The 21001-nt window shown below is 45.3% G+C and overlaps 2 protein-coding genes across 10 annotated transcripts in view; one reads left to right on the plus strand and one right to left on the minus strand.

Annotated features, from left to right (window-relative positions):
- Positions 1 to 465, minus strand: part of LOC119388074 (FMR1 autosomal homolog 1-like) — a 60704-nt gene extending 60239 nt beyond the window's left edge. For all 8 annotated transcript variants that reach the window (XM_037655700.2, XM_037655697.2, XM_037655695.2 and 5 more), the window contains exon 1: positions 283 to 465. In XM_037655700.2, coding sequence (XP_037511628.1) covers positions 283 to 354 — 72 coding nt within the window. In that variant the 5' untranslated portion in view covers positions 355 to 465. The remainder of the gene's footprint in view (positions 1 to 282) is intronic.
- A 54-nt stretch (positions 466 to 519) lies between these two features.
- LOC119388073 (WD repeat-containing protein 44) overlaps positions 520 to 21001 on the plus strand; it is a 28051-nt gene continuing 7569 nt past the window's right edge. The window contains exons 1-10 of one of the 2 annotated variants that reach the window (XM_037655693.2): positions 520 to 761; positions 3804 to 3864; positions 4901 to 5040; positions 5985 to 6011; positions 6884 to 7085; positions 11258 to 11377; positions 13358 to 13575; positions 13886 to 13971; positions 15562 to 15683; positions 16861 to 16905. In XM_037655693.2, the coding sequence (XP_037511621.1) occupies positions 688 to 761; positions 3804 to 3864; positions 4901 to 5040; positions 5985 to 6011; positions 6884 to 7085; positions 11258 to 11377; positions 13358 to 13575; positions 13886 to 13971; positions 15562 to 15683; positions 16861 to 16905 (1095 nt within the window). In that variant the 5' untranslated portion in view covers positions 520 to 687. The remainder of the gene's footprint in view (positions 762 to 3803; positions 3865 to 4900; positions 5041 to 5984; positions 6012 to 6883; positions 7086 to 11257; positions 11378 to 13357; positions 13576 to 13885; positions 13972 to 15561; positions 15684 to 16860; positions 16906 to 21001) is intronic. The other variant, XM_049413816.1, reaches the window with a different exon arrangement.

Here is a 21001-nt window from a genome sequence, read left to right on the forward strand (position 1 = left end):
AGCGCGCTGCCAGGAGCGTAAGGAAGGCAAATTTGGTCGCAAATCTTTATAAAAGAACGTGTTCGCTGGTACTTAAGCCTAAATTAAGGCCGACAGCGACAGTTTGGATGGAGCGCGGCAACACATTTTTAACCCTAACAAAACTTTCGAGTTCGGTCTCGTGCCCCACACGTTCGGGCTATGCTGAACGCTTAGAAATTGGTCTAGGAACCGTCCTCCAGCTTCAACAGTGTCTCCGATGCAACGGACAAAAATAATTTTGAATAGTATCAGCAAATTTACCTTATAGTGGGCTCCGTTTTCGCCGCGTACTTCGACCGCCAGGTCCTCCATCTTTACAGTCATGAGCATCATGGGATTTGGATCGGTGCTATTTTTTATGCGAACTATTCGTATCCGCCGATGACTGCTATCACGTTTTTTTAAATGGGCTTTAAGCGTCAATTTTCGTGTGCCCGGATAATTAAAGCTTTAGCGAGCTAAACGTTTATTAGATCTTATTTTTAATTCGCACCGAGTGCCCACTAGCTGCGCAAAGTGCAAACATGGTTGTCTGTTGCAAAGCTATGCTGCTGCGGGCGCGTGATGTCTTTTTCGTGTAGTGGTTTCGTTGTAAGGGGAGAAACGTCTACGTTTTCTTCGTCAGATGTAGATTAGCCTGCACAGACGCTTCGCGAGTGCGTGTAAATGGCCTCCGACAGTGACGACTCGGAGGAATTCTTCGATGCCGTCTCAAGTCCGATTCGGTCTACCGAAAACAAGTGAGTTGTCGTCGGTCATCCGAAAGCTTGTTTCTTTTTTTTTATCCCCGCACGATCAAGCGCAGGATTGTCTTCAAACGCACGATCTAGCGGAAGGTCTCGCGTTTGAGTCAGCGCTGGCGCTTGTTTTTGCCCCGAAGCGTAGTGGGTGCTTCAGTGCTGCAGCAATTTTGTTTGCTCGAGTTGAATGGCACGGGCGATGCCGCCCTTCTTTTGAAAAGTGCTGTATGACCACGCGCTTGGGACACGCCTCGCTCCGGCGCGCGTTCCGATGGCGCGTGCCAAAGTTGCCGAAAGTGGCGCCGTTCTGGGCAGCCGATAAACAACACGCCGGTGGTGCGGGAACCTCGGATAGTTGTCAAACGGCTGCCACACCGGGTGCACTACCACGTCCTCTGCCAAACACTTTCTTTGTTTTTTTTTTTTTCCTGCCTGCAGCTGTTCGCTTCAGAAGTAGAAAAAATAGTTACGATTAACGACTGCGCAGCGCACCTGTGTCCGTGCTCTACAATTGCCTGTCAAGCGAGGGTCAAGGTCTAACTTTTGTTTTTGCGGAGTGTTTCCGCTGTTGAACCGCGTAGACAGCGAGCTACCACTTTTGACAGATAGCGTAGCTAACAGAAGCCACTGAAAATAAGTGATCTCAGTGCGGTAAAGGAAATTTAATTCAGTATGTGACAAAACATCGCGGAATGCTCATGAAATGCCCGATGCGTTACGTCATAGTTGTAGCGAACATGTCAATATCAGTTGCGCATAACTCTGTGGTGGTGAGGCGCGATTGTCGATGTGTGTGTGAACGTCAGTGGCGAAATATACGTGCCACACCTTTAATTATGAGGCACATGCCACGGTTTAACACCGTTATTACTGCTCTATAGCTTAGAACATGTTGCTTTACGAAGTATGTTTGCAACAATCCTGTTACGATGTGGAACATTGTACAGTGCTTAGAAACATCTGTTTCCTTACCACACCACACGTCTCAACTAAAGCTTGAGCACCACAGTGGTATTGAAGACCTTGAAAAAGCATAGTAACAAAAAATGTGACCCTTTTGATAGAGGGGATAGAAACTAGTGCGCAAAACGAACTATTTTGTACTGCCAGTTTTGTAAGGTCCCTCTGTTTTACAGTTTGTTACGGGTTGGCTGTATACCTGCAGTACTGTTATTGGGCGTGGTTAAATCTTTTTCTAATATTTCATTCACTTATTAATGCATGCTAGTTTAATTCCCTCGTCATAAATGCAGCCAATTGGTAAAATCATGCTAAACTTGATGTGAACAAAATTCATGTTGACCTCTGTTTACACCTTGTAGCACTGCCTCTGGCTACTGCAGCACAGAGCTGGGGCCATGGCATACAGATCTTATGTATTGATTTCCATATCTTCTACGCAAATCAGAAGTGAGCAGCCTATTTAAATCTAAATAAAAAGGGGGGGGGGGGGTTCGACATCAGCGTAACCGATGTTATTGTACTTGCAAGTCTTTTTTTTTTTTTTTCGAGACCAGATGTTCAGTTGTTGCTTTTTTTTTTTACTACAGAGGCAATAACAGTTTTTGTTCTGAGCAGTCATTTTTCAATGCAAAAGTGTTCTAGGCCAGTGTAATATGAGAATTTCTTTCACTTGATTGCGTTGCTGTATCATCTACAGTTCACAGCGAGCTGATCCCAGTCATAATGTGAGCGGAGTGGTGCTTGGGCCACCGACAAATTACAAAAAGGAATAGCATAAGAAGAGAATCATTTCTTAATTTTGCCCAGGGACCCTTTCGTTAGGCTTCCTGTGTGCTGGCACAGCTTTAGTTAACCTGTAACATGTAATGGCTAATGCTGAAAAAGGAAGGGTAAGGTCGCTAGAAAAAGACGTTTTTGCTGCAGTAGTTTCTGCTTTCTACCACTGAGTAATCCTTTGCTATAACTGACACTGAGACACGCATGCTAGTTGTAGTAGCTAAACATGTCAATGCATTTGTCCTTAACACAAGTCAACACCACAAGAGTGTTGCATAAAATAAATCTAGCAGTGAAAATATCCAGAGCAAATAATTCTACTTCAGTGGGTCACCAGAAGCCATTCACGCAGCCCACACTGCTGTCACTATGGTGCGCACAGCGAGCGGCTGTGCTTTCCAGAGGAGAAAACACAGATTGCAGGCCTTTTCTTTTGATTGCCTTTTGTACGGCATATATGGGTGGCTTCCGAGCACTGTGGCAATGCTCTCAAGTTCATGTAAAAGATAAAGGAATCCTTTTGGTGTTGTCATCCTCGGCCTCTTTCTTATGTCAACTGCAGGACGAAAGCCTCTCCCAGCGATCTCTAATGTACCCTGTCCTATGCAAGCGGATTCCATTTTATGCCTGCAAATTTCTTAATTTCATCACTCCATCTAATACTTTGCCATTCTTGGTTGCATTTCCCATCCCTTGGTACCCATTCCATTGCTGTAACTAACAACCAATTGTCTGTTCTAGGTGTTACATGGCCTGCCCAGGTCGGTTTTGTTTTTCTCCTAATGTCAACTAGAATATTGGGTATACTTGCTTGTTCTCTTAGTCACTGTGCTGTCTTCCTGTCTTTTAATGTTCGGCTTATCATTAACCCACGTATGGCTTTTTGTTTTATTTCTGCTGGGTGGGCGTGGCCAAGTGTGTGCAGGGGCACTTGGCTCCTCTGAAGTGCACAGTTTATGGTCAAAATTTCAATCTCAAATTTTCAGCTACTGCAATCTGTTAAGTCAATACATAGAGTAACACTCAATGGGACGGCACTGACTTAGACATCCTGCCCTCAAGCTGAATATCTATCGGCAAATGATGGCTCTGTCTGGGTATCTGCCCGGTGACTTCAGGGGACAGCTGCTGGTGCCACTCCGCTGCACTGTCTGAAGAGACTGTGCTTCCACTTTGCAGTCCAGTTGCCCTTTTTCCACCCCCTGTTGATGCCTGTGTGCTCTACATCTCTCTTGCCTCAGTATTTGGATCTTGCACACAGCTTCCTTCTTGCTGCTAACAGCGCCTCCATTCTGTACTCAGGGATGCTGCCGAGCAAGATGGCAAGCGTTCCTCGCAGGCAGAAATGGAAAAGGCAGTTGAGGTAGGTTTATAATTTGCTATACCCAGGCTTACAGCAAAAACGGAGTGCAGCTGATTAAGTGAATTGACAATGTATATTCTCATGTCAGTGTTTCCTTTATTTTTTGGCTGTTTTTGTGCAGTTTGTTGTAGTACTGCATTGTTCTACCACAGTGCCCAGCAACAATCATTTTGCAATGCACATGCTTGCTAGACGTACTGCATTCAAGCAAATTATGGAGCATGTTTAAAGTATCCTACTTGATTCAAAACAATCCTGTAATACTTTCATACAAAATACAGCATACCAACTGATCCTTACAATGCAAAAATGCTAAGTGACTTACAAAAAGCAGCGTGAAAGTGAAATACTGAGTTGCATTCTCCTGTGGGTGCAGCTACAGTGCCCATATCAGCAACTGAGTAAATGATTTATTAAGGTAATACTGTACAGTAGGAGCCATTTAGCTGACCACTGTAAAAGCTACCTCCTTCAGCTTTTACTAATGTGCATATTTTTAGTGCCTTTAGGATGTTGACACGAAGGCAGTTTGACATTTTTTGCATCAGGAAGGTAGGTGATAACCATATCAGCATTCTTCCACTGTGCCTTTAAAGATGGAGGTGCCTTTTGGTTAAACAAGTATACTGTTTAACCGAGTATGCCATGTGCATTGTTGCAGTGCCACATGTTCCTTGTATTTGTTTTAACAAATGCACAATAAAGGCTAATTGAAGTTTGGGCTTTGCCCTGTCTGCATCATTGTGTGATTTGTACTTTGCTTAGCTCTTTTAAATTATGGAGCACAGGTTGTGTAACGGGCTGTTCCAGCTCCCTTTTTATTTTGCATTTGAAGTGAGACTATGTAGTAACCATATCAGTTTCATGAAATCTCTTGTCCTTTACTTCTTTTCTTCATCCTTGTTGGTTTCGCACTAAATTGTTTACCATGAATCTTTTGCAACTCGCCCAACTATCATATCTTTTTCTAAAACCCACTGTTGCATGGCTCTCTCTTGGTGGGCTCGTGGTGCTAGCTTTTGCTGCCTTGCTGCAGGAGGCAAGCCGCAAAGCCCAGGAGGCTGAGCGGCGGCAGCAGCAGATTGAGGAGATGCGGCGCCGTATGCTGTACGAGGACGAGGAACCGGGATTCTCTTCAGAGCAGAGCTCTGCCGAAGGGCTTTACCTACAGCAACAGTGAGTTGTTGTCATGAAGTGTACAAGAATGAGAACTACAAGAGTAGCAGGTACAAGTGGAAGTGCTTCACCACTTGTAATGAATGAAATGCTGTGGTGGCCCAGTGGCCTTGCCATTTCACTGCCAAGCTCAATGTCACACATACAGTCTTCTGTACAGTGGCACCATCTTAGTGGGCCTCAAAGGCAAAAACGCTCATGTACACTGATTGTTACATGTTCATTAGAGAAATTCTGGGTGTTCAAGGTTAATTGAGTCTCACAATCACGTCTCACAATCAGATTGTGGTTTTGGCATGTAAAATCTGAGTGTGTGATAATTTACATTTGAATTAATTATAACCCATCTTTTCTCTGTGACAGTGAATTCCTTGGTGTATTGGGCAGGTAATTTACTAATACAATTCAGGTTGTTTCTTTCTTGAAGTCCTTTTATGTGTCTACCAACGTAAATTGTCTGTAAATTTTCGAGCAGGTGCCTCCTCTCCGCAACTTGAAATTACCAGCTTAATAGGGGGGGGGGGGGGGCAGGGGGGGGGGGGGGGAGGAGGTGCATTCCTGGAACAGTACCAAAATTCAAGGTGGTGGCGGCAAAGTTTTTCTGTAAGGCAAAATATGGCAGTGCACGTGGACTTTCTTGAAAGTCTTCTGAAAAAAGTCCATTTGCACGCCTGACGTTTCAATTCACAAAGTTTGCTGCACTTCAGTGTGTTGTGATGTACACTAGGATAGCAAGTACTGAGGAACTATGTTTACAGACATCACTCTGTTGCACTGGAAGCTCTGTCATGAGCTTTGTAAACATAAATGTCTGAGAATGTGGTAAATAGCCTAGTTCATTTGCCGACACTTATGCGCTTCAGCCAAAACTGTAAGCAAGCCGACCATTGTTTTTATTTCTTGTAAATTCTGGAAAGCTTATTTTGCCTTTTGTCTTTCCCCAGTGATCGTGTGCTCGCAGAGGACTACAGGTAGGTGTTGCAAATTGCTTTTAACCTTTTTTTTTTCTATAATTTGTCAAACTTCTGGCTTCTCAAGCGTGTCAACTTCAATTGGCTTTCACTCTTCATAAGGTGAAGAACTCTACTTTATTGCTGTTCCTTGAAGTGCTCTTTTTTTTCTGTTTGAGGTTGTCTGTGAGCTTGCATTATTGGTGCAAAAAGTGCTGGCAGTCTCAGAGCTGTGATCACTGCAAAGATTCATAACCTAATGTACAACTGATCTTGAAGTGGTGTTGTTATGGCAGTTCATTTACGCAGTGGTCATAAGATTTCGGTTGCCTGTGTGGACAAAAAAAAAGGTACCTCAAGGTAGCTGTAAGGTGTTGTATTGACTATCTGTAGTTTTTGAGCTTGAAATTTATTGTGCATCGTTCATAAGGATTCATGCAGCTTTGCACAAGGTGTTCTATGATACATGGACCTGAAGCTATGTTTCCTCATGAGCTGCTGCTTTTTGTCCCAAAGTTATGAATGCCAAATGAAGTAGAAGTGAAGAAGTAGACTAATAAACAGATGCTTTTTTGATCTGCATTATCTTTCCGTAGAGCAGTCATTAAGTGTGCTGTAAGATAACGCAGTGAAAACATTTCAAGCATAAAATGCTCATTCATGTAATTGAGCATTATGTTATGCAGCTTGGTACATGACCTGGTAACATTGAAAGCTATTGTTCAAGAATGTAGTGGCAGTTGATGGCACAGTTACTAGGGAGGCTATGTGGGCCTAGTAGCAGTTGTAGTAATGGTAGTAATGACATGAAGAATACACAGAAGAACGTGTTTTGACCATTTGGGTATGATGGCGATCATAGAAATTTTTCACACAAGTTGTTCTCTGGGAAGGGGTGCCGAGCCGGACCTGGTAGCCAGCACCAAGGAGGGTCCCCAGCCGCCCCCACGTCGTCGTCGGGGGCAGGCCTCCAGTACCAGCGGAAGCGGCGATGCAACTCCACGTGGCTTGCCACGCAGTCCTGCGCCATCTATCGCGGAGTTCTCGATGGACCTGCCAAGTGCATGCAGGGGGCAATATGTCGTCAAGCCCCAGGTATGCTTTCAATTCATGCAGAACACTTATACCCACTTCTATTTATTTTTGATATACACAGAGTGAGGAATGTGTAGGAAGCATAGGTGTGGGCACGGGGGGGGGGCTATTCACCTAAGAGGGGTGGCGCAAAGTCAGCCCCACGCATTGACATAATAGGGAGGGGGGGGGCGCAATGTCAGCGCCATACATTGACATAATTGGGAGGGGGGACGCTGCAACGAACCTTCACCCCCCCCCCCTGAAGGGGAACCCTGCGCACACCTGTGGTAGGAAGAGAAAGAGTCCTGTCGTTTATGTGGAACCTGATTACCTCACATTGGAAAAAGCATGAAGGAGAATGACTAATAGGTAGGGGTGTGCGAATATTCGAAATTTCGAATATTTTTCGAATAGTGTTTGCTATTCGATTCGATTCGCACTGAAATTTTACTATTCGAACTATTCGAACTTCCCAAAGACAAATGCAGTCAACGTCCGGTTGAAAGTGACCCCTTCAGATTTTCAATATGCTTCACCTCCTCACACCCCCGTATTGCGGCAAAGCTGCCTTTCAATGTCCGTTACGTTTGAACTTAGCCAAGAGACAGTCAACGTCCGTTTGGAAGTGGTCCCTAGATTTTCAATATGCTTCACCTCATCACACCCCCGTATTGCGGCAAAGCTGCCTTTCAAGGTCCGTTACGGTTGAACTTAGCCAAGAGACAGTCAACGTCCGTTTGGAAGTGGTCCCTAGATTTTCAATATGCTTCACCTCATCACACCCCCGTATTGCGGCAAAGCTGCCTTTTAAGGTCCGTTACGGTTGAACTTAGCCAAGAGACAGTCAACGTCCGTTTGGAAGTGGTCCCTAGATCTTCAATATGCTTCACCTCATCACACACCCGTATTGCGGCAAAGCTGCCTTTCAAGCTCCGCTACGGTCGCAAATGCATTAACTCAAGAAAACGCTGGTTCCAATATGGAGATGAAAGATGTGGGAGAGTTGGGGACTCAATTAATGCCGTTTTGGACCTGAAATTTGGGCAGGAAGTCCGAAAAATCGGACGCCGAAGCTTTTTTAGCATCCAAAATTTCAGATGTTCTTATATATCGACGTCTACGAGGCAGATTTGGAACTCCGGACTTGAAGGGAGCACACCCTTGTCTGCCACATCAGTTGGCCTTTCACAGAAGTTGAAAGAGAAGGAGAGGCTGAGGAAATGGCATCTCTGTCTATCACGTGTAAAGTGTTGTTGGCAACACTTTGGTTGCACCAAATCATGTACATAAATACAATTCGGCCTCTACATTGCCTCATTCTTGATAAGAAAGACAACTATGAAATATGACCCCACCAGCGCTTCATCAATCTAGCGAAAAGAAACACTTTCATGTTGCTATCTCACAAGAACATACTTAGGGATTCTCTGTAACTTTTTCTGTAATTTCACTTCGAATTATTCGAAAAATGTTTGAGAAATATTCGAAAATTATTCGAAATTATTCGATTCGATTCGCACTCAATCTTTATTATTCGAATTCGCTTCGCACCCAAAATTTTGCTATTCGCACAGCTCTACTAATAGGCAGCGTTTGGTGATAAACAATGCAGACTTCCTTTGTTTTAGTGACAGCTGTAGTGAGCATTAGAAGCGCAGCCATCGTCTAATTTATAAATGCACACCGTTGCTGTCAGATACAGAGGTATTGTAAAGGCACAAAGACAACACTGTGTGAGAGATTTTCAAAGCTTTCTATATTCGCCAGTACAGTGATAAGTGCTGTGATGAAGCCTCATGTACTGTGCAAGTTAGAGATTGATTATGTAGCTACTAATAATAAATATTTTTTACATGTGTGTGTGCATGTGGTACAATATTTGTGTTTCCGTCGGTAAGGCCCAGTTGGGTGCTTGTGTCATGTTTACTGCTAGTCTCTTGTTGTTCGCTCTCTTCTCCATCCGTATGTGTAGAGAATATCTTGGCGTACAAGTTGGTTTATCACAGCAGCAGAATGGTGGAGGGTGGTTATGTTTCCCAGCTTCCAGATGAAGATAGCTCGCAAAGTTCTCGGAAGATTCCGTGTGCACTTGAAGCGCTCGTAATAATATGTGGATGTGGCAGATAGCAGCCTTCTTTTTATTTTATTACTTTGCAACTGTAGGTGGGGATCGATAATGCTCCTCGTGCTTATTGAAAGTAACTATTTGGCTTTAATGGTTTATAAGTGGTAATTATTTTTGAGCAGACTTGAGTGTCCATTAATATGTATTGTCCTTTTTTTGTTTCTGAGAGACTACCCAATCAAAGGGGCTGTCAGCATGTGCTCACTCACGCCTACCATTTAGCCATTGAGCCATAGAAAACACACAGACCAGCGTGCAACATCTCTGCCTAACAGAAGTGGCTACTGTGGCATCAACAATATGACACCCAGTGATTGGAATAATTACACATATCATCGGTTGATTATACATCAAACCAGGCAACATGATCAAGTGACCTGTGAAAAATAACCTATAGGGCTGAAACTTGCTTAAAATGTATAGTGTAGTAAACTTGTATAGTAACAAAGCAGCTTAAGAGGAAGATCAGGATTTTGCAGTAAATGATAGAAAAGAAACAATACAAATAATGGAACAAGTGTGGGCAGTTGATTATCTATGCGAGTTAACCCTTTGCGGTCCAAAACTTTTACCCACTTTCCGGCTCTACCGGTCCGAAACTATTTTGTCAGTTTCTGGCGCCGCGATGGAAAACACGAACTGTGGAAGAAAAACTCGCAGGATACTTATTTTTGCTCCTGCATTCTGCAGGCAACTCCATTAGCGATATTTAGGCCACGTATGATACCGTTCAAAGCATTCTCCTGGGTGCAGGCCAGGGTTGTTACTGTTCCCCTGTGTGTCAACAGAGGTGTTGTCTCCACTTCTGTGGTTGTCGTCTTCATCACATTTCTGTCGAATCACTGTCATCACTGTCTGGTGGAGGCACATAATTCTCTTCCTCACTAAAGTCATCCTCGCTTTCGCCAAAAGCACCACCGTAAAATGCATGCGGTGAAAACGTGGCCATGCTTCTCAGTGAACCGCGCGCGAGTGGGTACGCTCAAGGCTCCATGCCGAACACCCTAGTGTAAAAAAAAGTAAACGTCAACAAACAAGGCTCACTTATTCCTCAAGGGATGGCACTTCATGTATGCAAAAAAATGTGTGCGACTCGCAGTGAGAAAACAGCGATATTTAAACCACGAACACCCTTGTCAGGTGGTGCCCGACAGCGGACCGCTACGGCCGTGTTGCGTTGTCGGGCGCTGCCCGACAACCGCAAACGGTTAAAGATGAAGTGCAGTTGGGCATGCCACGTAATGTGTCAAACAGACATTTGACAAGCAAAGGCCTGACAGTAATTTAATGAGCACCTAGGATTTGGAAATTTACATTGAAAGAATGGAGTTGTCTGATATAGGACAGAACGATTATAGATAGAGAGCCTGCAGTGGAGTTAGGTGAACTTATGGTGATGATTGACTTGTGGTGCATGCTTCTGTGCAAGCTGTCCAGTTGCATCCTCTAATTGAAAAAGTCTGAAAGCCCCAATGCACTTGTTCTGGAACATGCGTAGTTGTGGTCTACTAGTCTGTGAATTTCTTGCACTGCCTTGTTACCTTTGATCTCCTTTGCTATGGCTCGGTCAGGCCTGAGCCGTTTCATTGCGACAGTTCTTGCTGTGTTTCTGAACTTCGTTTATTCATCGCATAGCATACACTTTTCAACACTGAATGGCAACAATATGTCCCAGTTTATATTTGCAGCTGTAACACGGTATGGTGCTTTAGACTGACAAGGGTGTGTTTTTGGATGTCTTTTCAATACTAGTTTGGAGTTATTTAAAAACTGGTCCTTTCTCGTGCGTCCTCCTACAGCTTGTTCATCCTTGTGCAAGGCTGTGTGCTGAGGACAGACAACATCCAACAACATAAAAACATGCTGAGCATTCTACGTGCATATGTCCACATTGTTGACAACACCACCTGTACAGCATTGGCTGAGTTGACGAGAGGCGAAATATGTTCGCGAAATATGTTCAGCTCTTTCCAGTAGCATAGCACGCAACATTTTTAATGCATTGACAAATGCAGGGGTTGGACTGTTTGCAAGAAAATTTCTTGTTGTTTATATGGGCTTGCAGGATGATGAACGCGACCGTGGGAACCCACGGAGTCCAGAGTCACGTGTAGAAGGAAGCCTGCGCCAACTGAACATAATGATGCGCACCCGCTCCGATTCTGGCCGGCCACTCACCGACAAGGTAAGGCTAACAAAGAGTGTGTGGTGATTCCAATCGCTCGATATACGTCCTGAACATTCTGCATTGGCATTTGTTAAAAAGCTGTTTTTTAAAAAAATTTCCTCACTTAAAAGGGTCTGCATCCGCATCTGCAGCAGTGACCACATCTCTTATTTAGTGAAGCAGATCATGCATTAACTCTTCCAGCAATATGAACCACTCATTTATTTGACTTGGTTTATTAAAGCACTCTCTTCCAGAGCCACTTAGCTTCTTTTTAGGGGTGTGCGAATATTCGAAATTTCGAATATTTTTCGCATAGTGTTTGCTATTCGATTCGCACTGGAATTTTACTGTTCGATCTATTTGAACTTCCCAAAAACACAGTCAACGTCCGATTGAAAGTGACCCCTTCAGATTTTTGATATGCTTCACCTCATTACACTCTCGTATTGCGGCAAAGCTGCTTTTCAAGCTCTGTTACGGTCGAACTTTGCCAAGAGACAGTCAACGTCCGTTTGGAAGTGGTCCCTAGATTTTCAATATGCTTCACTTCATCACACCATGGGATTGTGGCAAAGCTGCCTTTCAAGCTCCATTACGGTCGACCTTTGCCAAGAGACACTCAACGTCAGATTGGAAGTGGTCCCTAGATGTTCAATATGCTTCACCTCATCACACCGCGGTATTGCGGCAAAGCTGCCTTTCAAGCTCCGTTAAGGTCGAACTTTGTCAAGAGACAGTCAACGTCAGATTGGAAGTGGTCCCTAGATTTTCAATATGCTTCACCTCATCACACCACGGTATTGCTGCAAAGCTGCCTTTCAAGCTCTGCTACGGTCGCAAATGTACTAACTCAAGAAAACGCTGGTTCCAACATGGAGATAAAAGATGCGGCCGAGGTGGGGGCTTAATTAATCCTTGTTTGGACCTGAAATTTGGGCAGGAAGTCCGAAAAATCAAAAGTGGAAGCTTTTTAGCATCCAAAATTTCAAATGTTCTTATATATCGACGTCTACGAGGCAGATTTGGAACTCCGGACTTGAAGGGAGCACACCCTTGTCCTCCACATCAGTTGGGCTTCCACAGAAGTTGAAAGAGGAGGAGAGGCTGAGGAAATGGCATCCTTGCCTATCACATGTAAAGTGTTGTCAGCAACACTTTGGTTGCACCAAATCATGTGCATAAATATAATTCGGACTCTACATTGCCTCATTCTTGATAAGCCAACTATGAAACACCACCCCGCCAGTGCTTCATCAGCCTAGCGAAAAGAAACACTTTCATGCTGCTATCTCATAAGAATATGCTTAGGAATCCTAACTTTTTTTTCTGCAATTTCGCTTTGAAGTATTCGAAAAATATTCTTGAAATATTCGAGAATTATTCGAAAAATATTCGATTCACAATATTCGAATTCGCTTCGCACCCAAAATTTTGCTATTCGCACAGCTCTACTTCTTGTTCATACTAGTATAGTGGCAAGCATGTGGCAACAAATGCACTGGCTGAACACGCAGTGTCTGCGAGCCATGACATCAACTGGGATGGCGCAAAGATAACTGGAAAAGAAAACAACAAAGCAGGAAGGCTTCATCTGGAATGCGCTCACATTCAGACAGTGGCAAACATGCTCAATCGCAGCTCGGGCAGTGAGCCCCCAATATACACTCGATGCTTACGTCTCATCATGAAACCTATACTATAACCAATGCCACTCAAAAGATTTCATTCATTGTGAACAAGGCCCCCGTAGTGGGACCAAAAAGTCTTTATTTCAACTATTGGTCGGCCCACCTTATTTCCCACCATGAATTTTCCCAGCCAGACGGGTTTCCATCAAACCCTGGATTTCAGTACTATGTGCCAGTGAATTGGAATAAGTTGATTCAATTGCACCAGTAGGCCCTGATAAGTACGCATTCACTTTTGCTTCGACTAAGGTGATATCTCTGTAGCACCTGGCGATATCTTGGACTGAGTGAAGCGGCTGGCATACAGGAAATCCTTGACCAAGTGGAGGTGCTTAATTTGGACACGGGCGAGAAAGTGCCCCTGAGTGTGGCCGAGGAGCGCCTTCCACGCTGTCTCAACCCACTGGCCCTGCACATCATGCGCATCACGTCCGAGTACGTCGGGCATTCGGATGTGGGCCCTGCCTCGGACGAGGAGAGCCCTAGACCACCGGGTGACTCCACGGATAGTCTTCGCCGCAGAGCGTAAGAGCATTTCCTTCCTTTTTTTGCATTTTGGCCCAGCGTTGATACAGGACTGCTCACTCAAAGCTCCCGCGGAAAGGACTCTAGTGATGTTCTCAATGCATCTGAAGTGTTCAAATTTATAAGGCTCGCTTTGATTGTGCTTTACACCTTGTCTATGTATGCATTTGAAAGAGCACTATTCTCATCAAACAAATAAGCTTAGACATTATGGGGAGGTATGTTAAATCATGTTGTAATGAACACCAAGTGTAACTGAGCTTCATATTCTTAAAAGTTTTCAGTCAATACCATGGTGCATTTTCTGCAGGGGCCGTCTAACGAGAATGCTTGGCCGGAAAGTGGGCCAGAAGGTGGGTCAGACGGTGACCCGAATCAAGTCTGCAGCTGATGAAAGTAAGTCTCTATTATTTCTTGCCATAGCTATAGCAGTGGCTGTGTGCCGTGTCCTCATCATAAGGTGGCAACAAGTTGGTGGCTTAGTGGCCATGATATCCTGCTGTTGAGTACAAGGTTGCAGAATCATATGTTGGTTCAAGCAGCCACATTTTGGTGTGGCTACTACAACCAGTACTAGCCAAATTTCTGTGTGGATATAGTGCAAAAGTGCCTGCAACGTACTGATCTTTTGCCATGCTATGAAAGCATGCTAGTTGCTCAAAATTAGCTCACTCAAAGCCCTTCACTGTGGCATTGTTTGTCATCTCTACGTAATTCCACCAACTTCTAATTTGGCTGTGTGCACAAGTCCAAAATAGGCACCCATGTTGGCTAAATGAATTGTGTTGTCATGAGACCAATCATATTGTCACAGGACCTAAAGGTGCACTACATCTACGACTTCCACAGCTTTCCTCCCTTTGGCAAGACAGAATGGAGCTCCAAATCAACAAGGGAGTTCATGTTTCATTGAAACAACTTCAAATCATCCTAGTGATTGAGGGCGCATTTCAGCCTTATACCAAAAGCATACGGCCTTTCTTACAATTTTTTTCTGTTCTACAATAGTTCTTGCATCACTGTTATGCCATAATCTCGCACAAAATCTGCATAAATATTAACTGGAAGGCGTATTGCAGCCTTGTTGCTATGGAAACCTGATAAACACTGTGCTTTGATTAGGCTGCCTCTAGGGAGCACATTCAATGAAAAGAAGCAGGTTGCCACTGCACTGTCTGCCTTTATGTCAGCTATGCAGATAAGCTAAGAGCATTGTGACTGCAGTGAATCATGTATAAATTTCTTTCCCTTCATTCATTTGTTTGCATTGGCAACCTTGTGTCATCAGTTATAAACCTGCATATGAGCAGAGCAGACTTCCTCAGAGCTCTTCCATATGAGGTTGAAGTAGCCAGCAAGACCTTTTCATGGCCCAAGGTGAAACAAGGCCACTCCTGCATGTAATACCAACATTCTCTATGTGATGCAATACTTTGGTGATGAGAAGTGTATAGTGGTTTCTATCATAAGAATGAAAGCTTGAGTGAGTTGGTATGCGTTCATCTTGGTTCATCTCACATGGTTGGCACATTTTAGCTGTTACGACAGCTCCAACCAAAAGTGCTGGTGAGGCTTTCCTGTGAAATGAACAAGGAGGAAAGCAAGTAAATAACAAGAGACACCTGTGGTTCCAGCAACACTTTTTTAGCTATGCATTATCATTTTAGCTATGCATTATCAACTGCAAACTGTTTTCATTAACTGTAATCTTACAAAGGCATTGTTACCGCCTGTGCAAACAAAGTATCAAAAATATTGTGGTGGTTCCGCACGTATTAAAGTTTGTCCTTTGTTTGTCTACTCCATTTTGAAACCAGATGTTATCTTGTAGCTACAATCAGCATCCTTTAAGTCACAAATGTGATCTGGACGAGTCAAATGATGAGTCAAATGGTCATGTGGAAGGCTAGATGAATGACAAAATGCTTGTTGCATTAGGACGGAGCAGTCTGTGGACTTCAGTCTTTGACTGCTGGCCTATCGCAGGGCTTCGACCAAGTGAAGAAGAAGGAAGTGAGGAGGAAACACTCAAGGTCAAGACCAGCCACCGGAACCCGCCCGAGTTTGACTCTGTTCGTCTTGTCCAGGAAATCGCCAATGTGCACACGGTAATGGCTGCCCCTTACCGTGCCCTATGCATTGTCACACTTGGCCCTACACAGGGAGATTTTTTAGTTCTCTGAAGTTTTTTTCTGGAGCTTCACGTTGAATGGGCCTTCATTTAAGGCTTTTATTCCTCTTACGGCAGTGCGCTTGCAGCCTCGCAGACACTGGAGCAAGTTCACTTGAGAAAATGAGGCATTGAAAGTTCCCAGTTCATAGCGCTACATTTTCATACATATGGCATGCTGTGCTTGCATGTGTTCCTAATGCTCCACTAGTTATGCTTGAAAGGTAAAGAAATGGCTTATTGTAGTGCTGGCTTTCAAAAGCGAGGTGGCTCTGGTAGGCAAAGACTCCATATTAAAGGAGGGTAACACAAAAATTGACACACAATTTGGCTGTTACATAGTGCGGATGTAACATAGTGGTGCCATCTGTATAATATCAGCCACAAATACAGCCTAAAAAGTATTTTAATTGAGTTTTGAAGTTTATGAAAGCACTGAATTGAAAATTGAAGAAAAAAGTGATGAGGTCATCGTGTGGGGACACTTTGCAAACAATGTACGTCAAGAGTTTTGGCCGGGTTACTGGAGACGTGTCTGGACAATGTTTGTAGTGACACCTGATGATGCAGAGGCTAATGAGAGACCTGCACCATAGCATTGCTCAATACAGCAGACGAAGCAGCAGCGCTGACAACATGGCAGAAGGTGGTCGTGACGCCACTGATATTGGCGGTGACCTGATAGTATTTGTTCACGAGTAGGCAGAGTATGTCACGGGACTCGCCCCAAGTTCTTTTCGAAATCGAAACTGCCTCCGGTTGTAACATATGAGCATATAATTAAACATTCGTCTTGTGCTGGGCAACTGAATTTTGTTGCCGCTATTAATGAGTCGGTAGCCACTGATTAAGAGCAATAAACAGAGGTTCAAAAATTTTCTGTCACCACCCCTTTAAGAACACATGTAAAAATTTAGTCACAAAGGTATTTGCCAGAATAGGGTTGTGAGATTTTTCTGCACTGGAGGTTTTTCTGCACTTGGCTGGCAGAGCTCAGGCATCAGCTGTGTGGGATTGTGTTTGATGTTGGTAGTATCAATATTTTCTTTTGGTGACCTATCTGTGAACCTGTAGCATGTTAAATAAACACAGCTTCATGGTGTAATTTTCCACAGGGTGCTGTGTGGACCATGAAGTTTTCAGCTTGCGGACGCCTGCTGGTGAGCTACCCGACGACCCCCTTACCGTTTTCCTTCTCTCTCTCTCTGAAAAAGCTGAGGTTCTAGAAAATCAAGGTTGTGTAAAGCTAGTACTGATGTAAGAAGCTTTTATGGCAGCACTGAGGATTAAATGTTGCGAGTGCACTTGTGACTCGGAAAAGTTATTTTTGCTGAATAGTCTGATAATGGTGATAAGTAGGTTTTTGCGAATGTTCGAGCACTTCGAATACTGTAATTTAATAATTAAAGTATTCGAATTCGCTTCGAAACGAATATAAATTCCAGGAAATTTCGAAGTATTCGAAATGAACGAATAGACATATATAAACCGCATGTAACCTCCTGTAAAGGTGGTTTCACTGCAGTGGAGGTGTGCTATGCGGTGAGTACACCTTTCCAGAAGAAATTTGCACTGCCGCGAAGCCCCACTTTAAGGTTAAATGAACACACAGTAAAAGCTCGTAAATTCAAAATGGCTGGGACTGTAAAAAATCTAATTAGGCGGGTTTTTGAATTAACCAGACATACAAAAAGCGGGATGCAGGGAACTTTGAATTACTGGAAGTAATCAGAGGTGGTCGTTTGCTGTGCCTCCTAGTTTGCAGCTACAAGGGTTATGTTTTCCAGCAATACCTGGACCCAATTTTGCCGCTAAACCGGGGAAACGGCGGGCTTCGCTGCTGCCAGCGCAAAAAAGAAAAGGAGGAAAAAAACGGCCTCATGGTCAACTGAAAAGCGTGCCTGCGAAAAAGACGTGCTTCGCTGCAGCACAGTGGTGACACGCGGGCAGCATGTCACCTGCTCCTCGCAGCGTCAGCGCGTCATGATGCGACCATTCGCCCATTCTTTCTGGTAAAATAAAGAATTTAATAATGACCAGTGTGACGGAATTCGTAATGTGTTCTGGGTGGAAAAAATGATCATTGAAGTTTTCGAACTGAGTTTTCGAAGTAGGCGTTGCAGGCAAGTACTCCGCCAGCAGTGCAAGTGCGCAAATTGCCGGAACAACCGCCAATCAGAGGTTCGCATACATCACGAATTCCGTCAGACCGCCTTTTATTATTTTTTCTATTTCCCCAGAAAGAATGGGTAAATTATGACACACTGACGTTGAGAGAAGCATGTGTCATGCTGCCCACGTGTCACCGCTGTGTTGCAGTGCAGCACGTCTTCTTTTCCGCAGGCGCACATTTCAGCTGACCACGATGATGATGATGATGACAAACTTTATTTATGTACAGGCAAAGCTCCTGTGGATTGCCTCGTAGGGGCCTTGCTGATGGTCGGGGCCCTTAGTCCAGGGCTCCGCTGGCTCTTGCCATCCGCTCTGCTCTCTGAACGAGCCTGATCTGGTCGTCGAGGGCCGGGCTGGACAGCAGTGCCTCCCATTGCTCACATGAGGTGTTCATGTTGTGGTGTTCGAGGTCGTGTAGTGTGCACTCCCATGTTGGGTTGGTGTGGCCCCGCACCATGGGCATTCATCCCTGTAAGATGTGGGGTGCATGCGGTGTAGTGTGTGTAGGTTTTTGTAGGTTCCGGTTTGGAGTCATGCAGTGGCCTCCTTCGTCGCAAGCTTTTGATGAGGTGGTGGATACCTTAGGCATCGCCTTCTGTGGTAATTCAGTATTGTGGCATACTGGAGGTCAACTGGCTCCGGGTCCGCTGCAGTCGACGTAGGGAGCGCTCGGTTGTGTACGAAGCCTCGAGCTGCCCGGTCGGCGTGCAGGTTACCCGTGATGCCAGAGTGGCCTGGTATCCATATGACGGTCTGTATGTAGGAGTCGTCCTTGCCTTCCCTTGGTATTTGTGCAAGGACATGTGCCGCAGGCACACCAATTCTGCCCTGCAGGAAGTTCCTGCAGGCCTGCTGGGAGTCTGTGAGTATTGTCAGCGGCTTGTTTGCATGCAGGCCTTCGCGGATGGCAAGTGCGATGGCCAGCTCTTCGGCTTCTGTGATCTTGCAAGGGCGGACAGATGCTCCAGAGGTTATGTGGCCTCGGCGGTCGCATACCACTGCCACTGCTCCTTTAGTCGTCGTCCCATACATGGCAGCGTCCGTGAAACGGGCTGTAGTTTGGAATCTATAGGTTTTCTGGAAGTATTGGGCCCTTGCTCTCCTTCTGCCGCTGTGCAGGTTGGGGTCCATGTTGCGTGGAATTGGGGCAACGTGATAGCCCTCCCGGACATGACGAGGTATCTCGCAGGTTTCCTGGGCTCTCGTTGTCGAGGCTTGGAATCCTAGGGTTTTTAGGACCTGTTGGCCCGTGCGAGTACGCTCAAGTCTCTGTTGTTGTGAGACGTGAAGTGCTTCAACAAGTTCGCTGAGGGTGTTATGAAGCCCCAGTGCCATCAATTTCTCAGTAGATGTACTGGTCGGCAGACGGAGAGCAGTCTTGAATGCCATTCTCAAGAGGGTGTCGGCCCGTCTGGTCTCAGATTGTGTGAGATTATAATAAGGTAGGCTATATGTTATGCGGCTTACCACCAGGCTTCGAACAAGTCGAAGGGTGTCTCCTTCCTTCATCCCTCTTTTCTTAGATGTCACCCGAGATATCATGCGTGATATAGCCTTGACGCTGGTTTGGAGGAGCATAAGGGTGTGGGTGGCTCGTTGGTTACTCTGCAGCCACATGCCCAGGATCCTGATCAATGGTTTCTCTGGTATGAGGTTTCCATTGAGGTATACCTCAAGTTTTTGTGATGGGTCTGTGGAAGCTGCGTGGTTACGTCTGCTTCTCCATACACGTAAGATTTCAGATTTCTCTGGGGAGCACTGTAGACCACGCTGGCTGACATATTCTTGGATGATGTGAGCTGCAGTTTGCAGGCGCTCTTCCTTTTCAGCGAGTGATCCTTTTGTGGTCCAGAGTGTCATGTCGTCTGCATAGAAGGCGTGTCGGAGCCCTTCTACCTCCTGCAGTTTTCTGGCAAGGCCGACCATGGCTACGTTGAAGAGCGTGGGTGATATTACTGCTCCTTGCGGCGTGCCCTTGTTGGGAGGTTGGTATGCAGGAGTCTGGAGCTCTCCGATCTTCAACTCCGCTGTGCGTTGGCTTAAGAAGCTCTGAATGTACTTGTATGTTCTTTCACCACAGTTGGTGTTTGCGAGCCCCTCCAGTATTCCTTGGTGGCTGATGTTGTCGAAAGCCCTTTTAATGTCGATGGCTAAGAGGACGTGTTCACCGTTGCGGGGAACGTTGCTGAGAACCTCTTCCTTGAGTTGTAGTAGTACGTCCTGCGACGACAGGCCAGCACAGAAACCGAACATGGTGTCGGGCAGGTGCTTATTATCTTCCAAGTGCTTCTGCAGTCTTGTGTTTATGATTCTTTCGTACACCTTGCCGAGGCAGGATGTCAGCGAAATGGGTCTGAGGTTTTCGATTGCCAACTTCTTGCCTGGTTTGGGGATCATCATTATTCTTGCGTGTTTCCACATCGCTGGCACCGTGCCTTGTTCCCAGTGTTGGTTGATGAAGGCTGTGAGTGCAGAGATGGACTTGTCGCTGAGATTTCTTATCATGGCGTTTGTGATGCGGTCTGTGCCCGCCGCCGTGTTACGGGTAGTAGCTGCGATAGCTGCTCTCATTTCATTTTCAGCTATAGCTTCATCCATTGTTGGGTTCGGTTGTCCCACGTATGATGTTGTGCATGGCTCTGAGGGAGCAGGATCTCCATAGCATTTGGCCTTGATGGCGTCGACGAGGTCTTGTTGGCTGCCTGGGTAGGTGTGTAGTAAGCGCTCCAGGGCCTTGTGTCCCTCTCCTTTGGTCTTGGTGGGGTCAAGGATGGCTTTGAGGATGTGCCATGTCTTGGCTGTACTCAGGGTGCCGTCCAGGGAGTCACAGAATTTATACCAGTTCGCCGACGCGAGTTGCATGGCGTATTCTTCCGCTTCCGCTGTTATTTTCGCTATGCGTGACCACGAGACTGCTGCTTCTTCATATTTTTGTTTTCTTGCGCTGCCAGCAGCGAGGCTGGAGTGCTCAACTTGTTACTCATTAGTATCGCTACAATGCATTGCCTTGTGGCTCCTAAGGGCCATCGTTTCTGCGGATTTGCGGCTAAATCGGGATCGGGAATTGGCACATGGCACCCA

This window comes from Rhipicephalus sanguineus, chromosome 3, assembly GCF_013339695.2.
Source record: "Rhipicephalus sanguineus isolate Rsan-2018 chromosome 3, BIME_Rsan_1.4, whole genome shotgun sequence".
In the NCBI taxonomy this organism is placed as follows: domain Eukaryota; kingdom Metazoa; phylum Arthropoda; class Arachnida; order Ixodida; family Ixodidae; genus Rhipicephalus; species Rhipicephalus sanguineus.